The sequence below is a fragment of the Camellia sinensis genome, chromosome 7, assembly GCF_055761805.1.
Source record: "Camellia sinensis isolate YWXY chromosome 7, ASM5576180v1, whole genome shotgun sequence".
NCBI lineage: Eukaryota > Viridiplantae > Streptophyta > Magnoliopsida > Ericales > Theaceae > Camellia > Camellia sinensis.
In genome coordinates, this window is record NC_138967.1 from 143,926,399 (window position 1) to 143,938,785 (window position 12,387).

The 12,387-nt window shown below is 39.8% G+C and overlaps 1 protein-coding gene across 1 annotated transcript; it reads left to right on the plus strand.

Moving 5' to 3' along the window:
- Nucleotides 1–4,603: 4,603 nt before the first annotated feature.
- Nucleotides 4,604–11,764, plus strand: LOC145796151 (uncharacterized). The gene is made up of 3 exons (XM_082881177.1): nucleotides 4,604–4,751; nucleotides 11,073–11,323; nucleotides 11,400–11,764. Exons 1-3 carry the CDS (start codon nucleotides 4,604–4,606, stop codon nucleotides 11,697–11,699), a joined length of 699 nt encoding a protein of 232 aa, XP_082737303.1. The 3' UTR covers nucleotides 11,700–11,764.
- The last annotated feature ends 623 nt before the right edge of the window (nucleotides 11,765–12,387 follow it).

The following is a 12,387-nucleotide window of genomic DNA, read 5'->3' on the forward strand; positions in this document are numbered from 1 at the left end:
GCAAGCTCCGAGATCTCATTTGGCGCCGGGAAGGAGAGCAAATAGAGAATTCAGGTTAGGCGCTAGAAAACGACTAGACTAAGATCTGTACGGTGTATCGAGTATGATTTCACTTTTTGGAAGAGTTACTCCATCGTAGCATGTATTCATACTATATGTGCTTGGCGACCAAGTAATGAGGTGAGAGAATAGATCCCTGTTTCGTCACCGTGTGAGTCTTACGTGTCATTATTTATATGACTCTTACTTATGTACCCTTTTGTGACCTTTGACTATGTCATAAGGTAAGGGGTTGATGTTTGGCTACTTTGGTATGTTATCTGTGGTCATGTATGATTCGGTCTTAAGGGACATCACTGGAAAAGCGGTCAATCCTAAACTAAATGGCATGAGGGCAAAGGGAAGATCATCTAGTATTACACCACTGTTGTATATTCATTGCCGGCAACTCACATCGCTCTGTATGAGAGGCAAATTGAGTGTGAATATATTGCAAAAATTGAGAGGGTCAAACATGCTCTTTAAGGGGTTAGAGATGTTTTTTGGACCAGTGTAATTAGATGGGTCTGGATTATATGAGACACTATTTTTATTTTCGAGTTAATGTCTCTATGCTGGCTCATTTTGAGTTCTACTATAGAGCTCCCACATGTAGCTGTTTCTTAGCGGTCGCACGGTTCATTGGCTAGTATGGGATTGTTCAATATTTGGGGAGATTGAGAAAGAGATGTGGCAATGTCATGGCAACTCATGTGCGAGTGGAAGATGTTGGAAATTGGACCGGGTATTGGACCCGGATTTAGGCGCCCATATGGCATGACCCATGGCCCATTCAAATTACCCATGTAATTTGAATTTCTATTTATCCTGTTAAGATAACCCACTATCTCCATCTAATCTATCCTATCCTATTAGGAGATAGGGATGGGAGGCTATATATCGGATCTATATATTATATATCAGATACATTATGTTGATTTTAACATATAACATTTTTCCCATACTCTCTCTAACTCTCTCCCATTAGAATAATGATCAAGCCTTTGCACTGTGACTAGTGTGGGTGATACTCATACTGTGGTATCACTCCATTGCTAGGTGTTCTTGGTTCGTGGTTTGTGAAGCACGTGATTTACCCACAAGGTTCTTTGTTTCGGATTCTATTATCTAAGGTATGGTTTGAATCTTTTTATTCGCTGCGTTATCTATATCGTACAATTTTAGAATCATCTATGTGAATTTGAGCCATTTGTGTTCTATTTTAGAATCAAGAAGAGAGAGAGAGGGGAAAGCAAAAGAGAGAGAGGAGAGAGAAACCCACAAAAAAAAAGTGGCATTTTTTCTAAAAACGCCACAAATGCCATTAGTTTATTTCAAAATTAGAAAAAAAAAGTGATGTTTTTCAAAAAAACGCTACTAAATGATGTCATGATGACGTCACACGTTAGTGTGTGACGAAAACAGAAGCAGACATCAAAGAATTTGTGGCGTTTCAAAAAACATTTTTGTCAAATAGTTTTAGCAACGGTTTTCAAACGTTGTAAAGCTATTGCGGCGGCCGAATCAACGACGAAAAATTTAAACATTGTTGTAACATTTTGCGGCGCTTTCAGGCTTTTAGCGGCATTTTAAAAACGTCGCTAAAACTTGATTTTCCTATAGTGACAACTACACCAAGTAGCTCATATTAAGTTAGTGAAAAGAATCCTACCTTTTGTAGAGAAGAGGCAAAGCTAGGAGCTAACTTCGAAAGCTCAAATCAACTTTTGGCCGAGATTAGAAGGGAGCTCTCGCCAAGTTCCACAATACCCAAAAGCAAGTAAAGATCAAAACTAAGCCTAAGTACCCAAAAATAAAGATTGAAGGACTTAAACCTAGGTATAAATCGCCACTGGAGGAGAGAGAGCAGAAAAGGTGATCCAAATAGATATTTTCGAGTTCTGCTATGTTTTATAGAGATGACAGATCGCGGGCGCAAACCCCCCATCGCAGGCATGACTCTAAGATCTCGGCCGTGGTTATGCTGTTCGCGGCCTTCCCTCGAGGCCTGTGGCGGGCCATGCACTTTTCTCCAGCCAAAGGACCTGAAGCCATGTTTTGGTCGTGGCCTGACTGTGGGCGTGACCAAGGTAGAACAAAATGTTCACCCAGATTCCCTGGACAATTCTAAGTGCACCAAAAGCAATCCCAATAACTAAACAAAATAACAAGACAATAAACAAGCTAATAATGACATCATTAACCATTCACAAGCCCAAAAGGGTACCGGGGCATCCGTACAAGTGGGTTTCAAATCGCGTTTTACAACCGGAACATTACATTGTCAATTCCATCAAACGCAACAAACCCCAATCTAAGAGGTTCTTCATTGGGCTAAACCAATGTGAGTTAATACTATAGCTGCAGTACAATGCTAGAGATGTTGCTAAACAATGAAAACGACTATCAAGTAGTGTTAGAATATAATATGTAAAGTGTTGCTTTAATAATTTGGTTAGTATAATAATTAGTATGCTTTAATAATTCTGTTTTCTCTTTTGGCTTGTAAGCTTGTAACTCCTCTATATAAAGGAGCTAACCCATAACATTCAATCAATCAATTGAATACATACAATTTATTCTCTGTATTTCTTTCTTTATACATTGAATTTATCATGGTATCAGAGCTAGGTTAATAAACTAATAATTTCGCTTCACCGGCGGGCGGCAATCTTGTCTTGGCCGCCCGCCAAACCTCTACCCATACCTTCACTCCGCTGCCCCAAATTATTCTTCTTAATCTTGATCTTGTTGTTGCTGCTGCTACAGTAGTTTCTAACAAATTCCATGGCAGAACTTCACTTTCAAGATCAGAGCATCATCACCATCATCCATCTTGAACAACCCCGGGTCGGACCTCGCCGGAGAGACCGCCGCCGCTATGGCCACCGCCTCCGTCGTCTTTCGCCACCACAGACCCACCAGCTTCTCGATCCCTCCGCCATGCACGGCGTCACCAAGTTCTCCGATCTCACTCCGGCAATAGGAATCCATCGCAGCTGTCGCATCATCGGCTTTGGAACACGACAGCCCTACGGCGTCGCCGCCATCATCAACCCACACAATCGCCGGCAACGACGATGCCTTGAGCGAGATCCTCCTTCGCACCCCCGTGAAGTCTCTGGTTTTGTTACTGCATGTTGGCACAAATGATCATTCTAGTTGAACCATCAATGGAGTCACCACCACAAGCTAGACTCAGCCTCAACATCGTCTCTCATAAATTAATCAACCCATTTCTTGGCTCATCATCAAGTGCAGAGAGCTTCCCACGAATAGTGGTTCGTTCCAGCACACTTGGCTCATCATCAACGATGGTCTCCACTGTCTCGAGCTCTCCATTTTGGACAGCACTAAAGAAGCTATTGTGATAGGATTCTCTGTAACTCAGTCCCTGACCCATACACGTGCCTGGATAAACGTGCTCTCCATCTCTGCAGCATGTGCGCTCATCAATAAATTATTCTTCTTTCCGATAAATCTCACCAACCTTGTCTCCATTATCTTCTTCCTCCACTCACCCTATATCTACTGATTCAGGGGACAAAGCATATATATATATATATATATTTTATTATTATAATATATTACCCACACTATTATCCTCCACTCACCCTATATCTACTGATTCATCAATATATATATACTGATTTTTCACAAACCTTTATTTTATTTTAGTTTTATTTTTTTCTATCTTTCTTTTTCATTAATATTTCATTATTCTACAACTCAGTTGGTGAGCATCATCCTTTTTCCATTCTCTTATTATTTTATTTTATTTTTATTCCAATACAAAAAAAAAAAAAAAATCCATTCACAACCAACTCGTTTTCATTCCACAAACTTGTCATTTCTTCATGTCGAGGATCTATCCCGATCACAGTTCTCAAAACAAAACACAACAAAGCCAACTCAAACAAATTACCTCCCTCACACAGGAGGGATTTTTCTTTTCCCTTCTCTACTCTTCTGTCGCCGGTCTCTTCTTCTTGCCTCCGTCCTAGGCGGCCCTTGACGGTGCTGCCTCTGTGTTTCCCACGCCGCCGAGCCCGTTCACTCCCCCCTGCTCCTCCACCGCAGCATATGGCGGACCTCCAAATCGGAACATAACGGTGGCCTTTCGCTTCAACTCCTTGTTTTCCGCCTTTAGCACACATATCGCTGCTCGCGCATCCTTATACATGCGCTGGAGCAGAGCCAGTTGGGTGTTTAACTGCTGCACCTCATTTGTCCTACTCTGAAGCCGGTGCGACAAGTTTTTGACCGCAGTCATGGTCTCTACACATGACTTCAATGTATACTAATTGGCCTCAATATCCGATTGCGCTGCCATTATTTGCTCCACAAACCGCATAGGAAAGTTCAACGGAGCAAACCCAGGGGCGCTTGGTTGAGGTTCAAGGGCAACCGCACCGGTTATCTCTCTTGTGGACTCGTTGAGGTCTGGAAAGAGAGTGAGCAGACCATGGGAAGAAGAGGCCATGTTCTGGGTTGCTGAACGGGAAGAAGAGGCCATGTTTTGGGTTGCTGAGTGTTTCAGAGAAGCAGCAATTTCAGACTGGTAATGTCAGAAAGGGTTGGTTGCAGAGTGTTTCAGAATGAAAATGTTCAAAGGTTTCAGACTAGTTTGGTTTGCACAGCCTCCGCCTCGGTTTATATAGACAATGACGAAGAGGACGACACAACGCTCTGTCGATCACGTGCATCGCCGGGTGTCCGACGCGACTTTTGATGGCTCCCCGCTCGACGATATCTGCCGGGCATGACTTTTGATGAAGTGGGCGCGCCTTTTGAGGGCTCGATATATATATATATATACATGTATATCTTTTGGGTAGCCTATATACACAATCATACAGTGTATTTTCTACAACGGTCCAGCATGACCCCGTAAAATGTCCCGACATTGATTCCGGTTAGCTTCTACAACGGTCCGGCATGACCCTATAAACTGTCCCGACATTGATTCTGGTTAGCTTCTACATCAGTTCGACATGACCTCGTAAACTGTCCCGACATTGATTCCGGTTAGCTGCTACAACGGTTCGACACGACCATACAGTGTCTTCTATACCAGTCCGACACAAGCCATGCAGTGTCTTCTACACCGATTTGCTACAACCATACAATGTCTTCCACACCGGTCTGACACGACCATACAGTGTCTCCTATCCTATTTTATTTTATTTTATTTTTCTGTTTTGTTATACACAATCATACAGTGTATTTTCTATACCAGTCTGACACGAGCCATGCAGTGTCTTCTACACCGGTCTGCTATAACCATACAATGTCTTCCACACCGGTCTAACACGACCATACAATGTCTCCTATCCTATTTTATTTTATTTTATTTTTCTGTTTTGTTATTCTCTCCAAACTCAAGTTGGTTGGTTCCTATCCTCCTTGAGTTTGAGGGGAGCTGTTAGAATATACACTACAGGAAAACATAGCAAAAAGCACGGAGCTTTTAGCGACGCCGCGCCCCTGGTCGTAAAAAACGGTTTTTGCGACGGTAACGTCACCCGTCGCAAATAATAGCCTTTAGCGACGGCACTTACCCGTCGGTAATGAAACTAAGCGGAGGGGTCGGAAATGCAGAAGTATTAGCGACGGTAAAGAAAACCGTCGCAAAACACCTTTTTTTTTAGACGGCATATCTCATTTGCGACGGAAATTTGCCGTCGCAAAAAAGTATTAATTCAAACGGCACCGTTTTACGAACTACTGCCTTCTATTTGCGACGGTCTACAGCATACCGCCGCAAAAAGTCAAAATAAAAAAATCCCCCCTCTTCTTTTTTCTGTTGCCGCTCGATCCTTCCTTCCCAAATCCCTAACTTCACCCCCAAATTTCTCAAACGGGCTACGAGCAAAACAGCGGTGGTGCGGCGAGCAAGCCAGCAGTGGTGCGGCGGCGACGGCGACAAGTAGTGGTGCTCCGGCGACGACTCTCTCTCGCTCTGCGTATGCTCTCTCTCTCTCTCTCTCTCTCTCTCTCTCTCTCTCTCTCTCGGTCTCTGTATATATATATATAGATGAATGTCTATATATAGATGAATGTCTATATATATAAATCTGTATATATATGCAATGTATATAAATCTATATATATATAAATCTGTTTATCTGAAATCTGTCTATATATATATAAATCTGTCTATATATATATAAATATGTCTATATATGTATAAATCAGTTAATCTTAATCTGAAATCTGTTTATTGTATTTAAATCTTAATTTTTTTTTATAAATCTGTTTATTGTATTTAAAATAATCTTAAATAACTATTTATTGGTTTATTGGTTTATATATATCTGTTTATTATGGTTTATAAATCTGTTTATAAATCTATTTTATTGGTTTATAAATCTGTTTATTGTATATAAAATAATCTTAAATAATCAGATTTCAGAGATGTCTATATATATATCTGTTTATTGGTTTATTTAAAATACAATAAACAGATTTCAGAGATGTCTATATAAACCTGTCTATATATACAATAATCTTAAAATACAGTACCATAATAAATCTGTTTATTATGATAGAATTTCTTTTTTTTTATTTTTGATATCATACACATGTAATGGTTCGATTACAAATTTAAATTGCAAATGTTTAAATAAGTCATAAAAATATTTAAGAGAAAATAAAAAAAAAATACAAAAAAAAAAAACAGGATTTTAACCCTTATAATAAAATAAATCTTAAATTTTTAATTTAATTAATTTAAACCTTAAATAGGAATTTTAGACATTTCGTTAATTTGCCAAATAGGATGTCGAGTGAATATTTATGTGTAGGTATTATATTTAGAGTTACTTTGGTGAGATATTCTTGTGGATGTGTACAGATGATGGATAAGAGTTGGATTGATTTGCCAAATAGGATGTCGAGTGAATACATTAATGGGATTGATGAATTCCTTGTGTTTGCCTACACCAATAGGGTTGAAGGTTCGATGATCAGTTGTCCGTGTAGGAAGTGTGAGAATCGATACTATTTTGTACGAGATGGTGTACGGAAGCATCTGATTTTGAATGGTTTTTTTAAAAAATACAAACATTGAATTAATCATGGGGAATCTTACATATCTCTACATAGTAATCGAGAGAATGAAACATTAGCTAATTTAGACATTGGAGATGATATGATTGGAATGATACAAGGGGCTATGGGAAATCCACATGCCGGTACAAGTGTTGAGGGTGATGAACCACAGGGGCCTAATCCCCATGCATCTGAACCCCAGCTCGGTCCAAATGCAGAGACTGCAAAGTATTTCAAACTTCTTCAAGATGCACAAAGTGAATTGTATCCGGGTTGTCAGACGTTCACATCTTTGTCATTCATTGTTTGACTTCTACATTTGAAGGTGCTTAATCAGTGGACGGACAAGTCTGTTGACATGTTGCTTGAGTTATTGAATGAGGCGTTTCCGTTGGGTGTGAAACTCCCGGTCTCATATTATAAAGCTCAAAAGGTCACAACAGATTTGGGCTTCACGTATGAGACGTGGGATGCATGTCCCAACAGTTGCATGTTGTTTCGAAACGAGGACGCCAATCTTGATAAATGTGTCATATGCAACAGTTCTAGATGGAAATCAAATGGTGATGGTGGTTCAAATGGTCCTCACACAGGTGGCAAACAAATAGCTGCAAAACAGATGAGGTATTTTCCTTTAAAGTCAAGGTTGCAGAGGTTGTTTATGTCATCCAAGACGGCCAAGTTAATGAGATGGCATGCAGAGGAACGAACTGATGATGGTGTCTTCAGGCATCCTGCTGACTCCCTTGCATGGAAAGATTTTGACCGTCAGAATATTGACTTTAGTAATGATTGCCGAAGTGTAAGGCTTGGCTTAGCATCTGATGGTTTTAACCCATTCAGGACGATGAACATAGTTCATAGCACTTGGCCTGTTGTGCTCATTCCATACAACTTGCCGCCATGGATGTGCATGAAGCAACCATTTCTAATTTTATCCGTGCTTATTGACGGCCTGAAAGGACCTGGTGACAAGATTGATGTTTATGTGCAACCGTTGATTGAGGAGTTGAAAGAACTATGGAATGAGGGTGTGTCAACATTTGATGCATCAACAAATCAAATGTTTCAAATGCATGCAGCTTTACTGTGGACAATTAGTGATTTTCCTGCATACGCAAACTTGTCAGGATAGAGCACTAAAGGAGAATATGCATGTCCTTGTTGCAATAAGGAAACTATATCGTGTTGGTTGAAGCATAGTAGGAAACAATCATACTTGGGTCATCGCAGATTTTTACCTACTGGCCATAAATTCCGGAAGGATAAAGTATCATTTGATGGTAGTCGGGAAGTCAGACTCAAACCAAAATTGTTGTCTGGAACTGAGATGTTGCTACAATTAGAATCTGAGGGTATTTTAACCCAATACAATAGGGATGACCTTAAGGAGAGGCATAGGAGACAGGTAGAGAAGGAGAAAGCTGGACATCGCACCCATAGTTGGAAGAAAAAGAGTATCTTTTATGAATTACCATATTGGGAGCACAATCTAATAAGACACAACCTCGATGTGATGCATATAGAGAAGAATGTTTGTGACAATGTGTTGTGGACAATATTAGGGGTTGCAGGAAAATCGAAAGATGGTGTTAATGCTCGGCATGATTTACAAGATATGAATATTAGAAAACCCCTACATTTGCAGTTAAGAGGGTCGAATAAAGCCTATTTACCACCAGCACAATTCACGATGACCAAGGATGAGAAAGATTTGTTCTTGAAAGTGTTGAAGGAAGTAAGAGTTCCCGACGGGTATTCATCAAATATATCACGTCGTGTGCGCTTACATGATAGAAGCATTGGGGGTCTTAAGAGCCACGATAGTCATATTCTGATGCAACAACTTATTCCATTGGCTATTCACAGATCGTTACCGAAGAATGTAATTGAACCCTTGATTGAATTGAGCAATTTCTTTAGACAATTGTGTTCGAAAGTGAATCGTGCGACGGATTTGCAATATATTAAAGATCGTATCGCTATAACACTTTGTCATCTAGAGAAAATATTTCCTCCGAGTTTTTTTGATATAATGGAGCACTTGCCTATACATCTAGCTGATGAAGCGTTATTGGGTGGAGCGATTCAGTTTCGATGGATGTATCCAATTGAGAGGTATCTTCTTACTTTGAAGCAATACGTGCGTAATAGAGCTCGTCCTGAAGGATCAATTGCTAAAGGATATCTTATGGAAGAATGCATGAATTTTTGTGCACAATATCTCAGTGATGTGGAAACCAAATCTAGTCGACCCGTGAGGAACTATAGTGGTGCTGATAATTTGGGTCATGCTACTGGTGAAAACACAAGCTTTTATCTTGATAATACTTCTTGGGTACAAGCTCATCGGTACATCTTATGCAATACAAGCGCGGTTCAACCATTCATAAAGTAGGTTAAGTCACTCACTCAATATTTTATTATGTTTTATTGAATTTTCAACTAAAATTTTTGTATGGCTAAAATTTCAATCTACACAGCAAACACCTTGAAGTACTTAAGCTCAAAATGCCTCGTGTCGACGATCATCAACTTCGGCGTGAACATTTTGAAACTTTTCACATTTGGTTCAAGGAACATGTATGTATTTAACTCTATAGATTCTAGTTACTTAAGTCGATCTACATTTTAAATTTTACATTTTCGTGTTAAATAGGTCCAAACTTTGCGAAGGACTATTGATGTCATACTTTCTGAAGAGATTATTCTATTGGCAAATGGTCCTCATAACCTGGCAAGGAGGTTCAACGGGTATATACTGAATGGGTTTCGGTATCGAGTAAAGGCCATGGATGATCGTCGAGCCACACAAAATTGTGGTGTAGCTTTGAAGGCAGATACCATAAGTTATGCTAGTCGAAAAGACAAGAATCCTCGTCTGGGGTCTGTGTACTATTATGGACAATTGACAGATATTGTTGAGATTCGATATTCCAATGAGAAGAAACATGTGTTGTTTAAGTGTGATTGGATTGACAACATTCACGAAAAGAAAGAAGATGTCTTCAATTTCACGTTGGTGAACTTCAATCATTTGTTGTACCGAGATGATAGAATTACCAATGAACCTTTCATCTTGGCGTCCCAAGCAGAGCAAGTTTGGTATGTTACAGACCCGTTACAACCAGACTGGCAAGTCGTTGTGAAGATGTCTCAAAGAGGTTTATTTGATATGAGTTCAACTGATCCACAAATCGAGCCATACATGAGCCAACAATTGGAAGAAAATATAATGCTTCGTGATGAAGAAGTTGGTTGGGTGAGGGAAGCCGTAGAAGGGGAAACAGTTGATGTTCAAATAGGCTGATATGTAATCAACATTAGTAATTCAATTAAGGCCAAGGTTGTAGTTAATCATCAATTTCTTAATTTACTTTGTCTTTGTAATTGTATTAGTTCAATTCATGTCATATTATAGTTGATGACAAACCATTGTCTATGTTTCTAATGTCAATTAATGTTATATTGCTTGCAGATTATTATGGGAAGGAAGAGGAAGCATGATCATCCCCGGCACATGATGTCTGATGTGCTACATAACAGGACATCAGTAGCACCACCATTAGAGGAGGCATCACATCGGCCAGCATCGGAGGGGCCATTAGTGCCACCACCATCTGAGGGGCCATTACCACCGTATCGACCACCATCAGTGGCACCACAGCAGCTACCATGTACTCAGCCTCCACGCCTACCATCGGTGCGTCCACCATCAGTGGCACCACAGCAGCTATCATCATCAGCTTATGAGCCATCCGCAAGTATTTAAATTTGCTTTGATTTGCATGAAAATTATTTACACATACATTTATTTATGCTCATTATATATAACTTATTTATTCTCATTGTATTTTGCAGACCCTTCGACTTCTTCACAGCCCACATCAGGTTTATTTGATATGATTTGTATTCACATTATTTAAATTTGCATTTGGTTATTACCATTGCATATTGTTTATTATTATTGTATATCGCAGGTCATGTTAGTTCTTCATCAACCTCGACTAGGCGTGGTAGAGGATGTGCCAAGGGCATTAAAGAGTGGGGTACTAGTAAAAAGCTGCACATACAATTTGATGGAAATTACTGCCCAATAGGGGATAACGTGGCCAAGTTAACTACTCAACTTGGCATTATTGTCCGGAATGGTAACATTGTTCCTCTTACTTTTGTTGACTGGAACAGTGTGCCTGATGATATTGTTGATGCTATCTGGAAGGATGTGAAGGTAAAAGTATATTTTTGTCCACAAATTCGAATTCCAAATTTGTGTTATACTTAGCCTTAAACTTTGTGTTTTATAGGACAATTTGAATATATGTCCAGAGGAGTACAAGCCAATCTGCATGAAAAACTGCAACAGCATATGGAAGGATCACAAGAACAAGCTTAAGGCTAAGTATTTCAAGCCTAGAAGCTCTGATCCTAATCTGAAGGATGATGTTCCTATGAACGTTGTGCCAAGCCAGTGGGAACAACTTGTGGAGTATTGGCGTACTTCCGATGCTGAGGTATACAATTACGTTATATTTATGATATGTAAACATACAAATCATATTTACATACTTACATTTGTTGAACTTGTTATAGAAAATTGCAAGTAGGAAAGCTAAAAATCGGCGAGCTCACGGCATAGCTCATACCACAGGGCGTACTATTTTCTCTCAGATACGGCATGAGGTTTACATTTTATTGTTTTATTTTTGTATATAAATAAACATTGTATATTTGCAAATTATTTGGATTCTAATTTTCATATTTCTAAAAAAAATTTAGATGACCAGTAAGGGGGAGTCTACTGATAAGATGAATGTTTGGCTTACGACACGTAGAGTAGATGACCCAGAGGTTATCCAGACCTTGGTAGTTTCCAAACACCTTTGATTGTATTTAAAGTTTATTTTTTGTGTGTCAACCATCTTAATTTGGCGTATACTTGTGTGTCTTATTCAATACAGGATGAGTTTAATCGTCAACTCTCTATGCTACCTGAGGATGGTCGAACTTTGGAGGCTAGGAATGCCATTTTCCATGAGTTGATAGGTCATGACAGACATGGATATTGTCGCACATACGGGAGAATCGTGCCTCGGAGAGTGGTGTATAAAGATGGTGCTAGGCCATCACAGTCAACACCCCAGCCATCGACTATTGATCAGATCACGCAGCAGGTTCGTGCTGAGCTAAGGGATGAGTTGAGGGAGGAGCTGCGAGCAGAGTTCTCTACACATTTGCAGCAGATGAGAGCTGAGATGATGGCCCTTGTGTCACAGGGGGCGAGTGTGGATCCCA

Coding starts and splice junctions, on each gene's coding strand:
- LOC145796151 (XM_082881177.1), top strand. CDS start 4,604: ATGTCAGAAAGGGTTGGTTGCAGAGTGTTTCAGAATGAAAATGTTCAA. Junction 4,752..11,072: donor TCGATCACGTGCATCGCCGG/GTGTCCGACGCG, acceptor TGTATATCGCAG/GTCATGTTAGTTCTTCATCA. Junction 11,324..11,399: donor CTATCTGGAAGGATGTGAAG/GTAAAAGTATAT, acceptor TGTGTTTTATAG/GACAATTTGAATATATGTCC.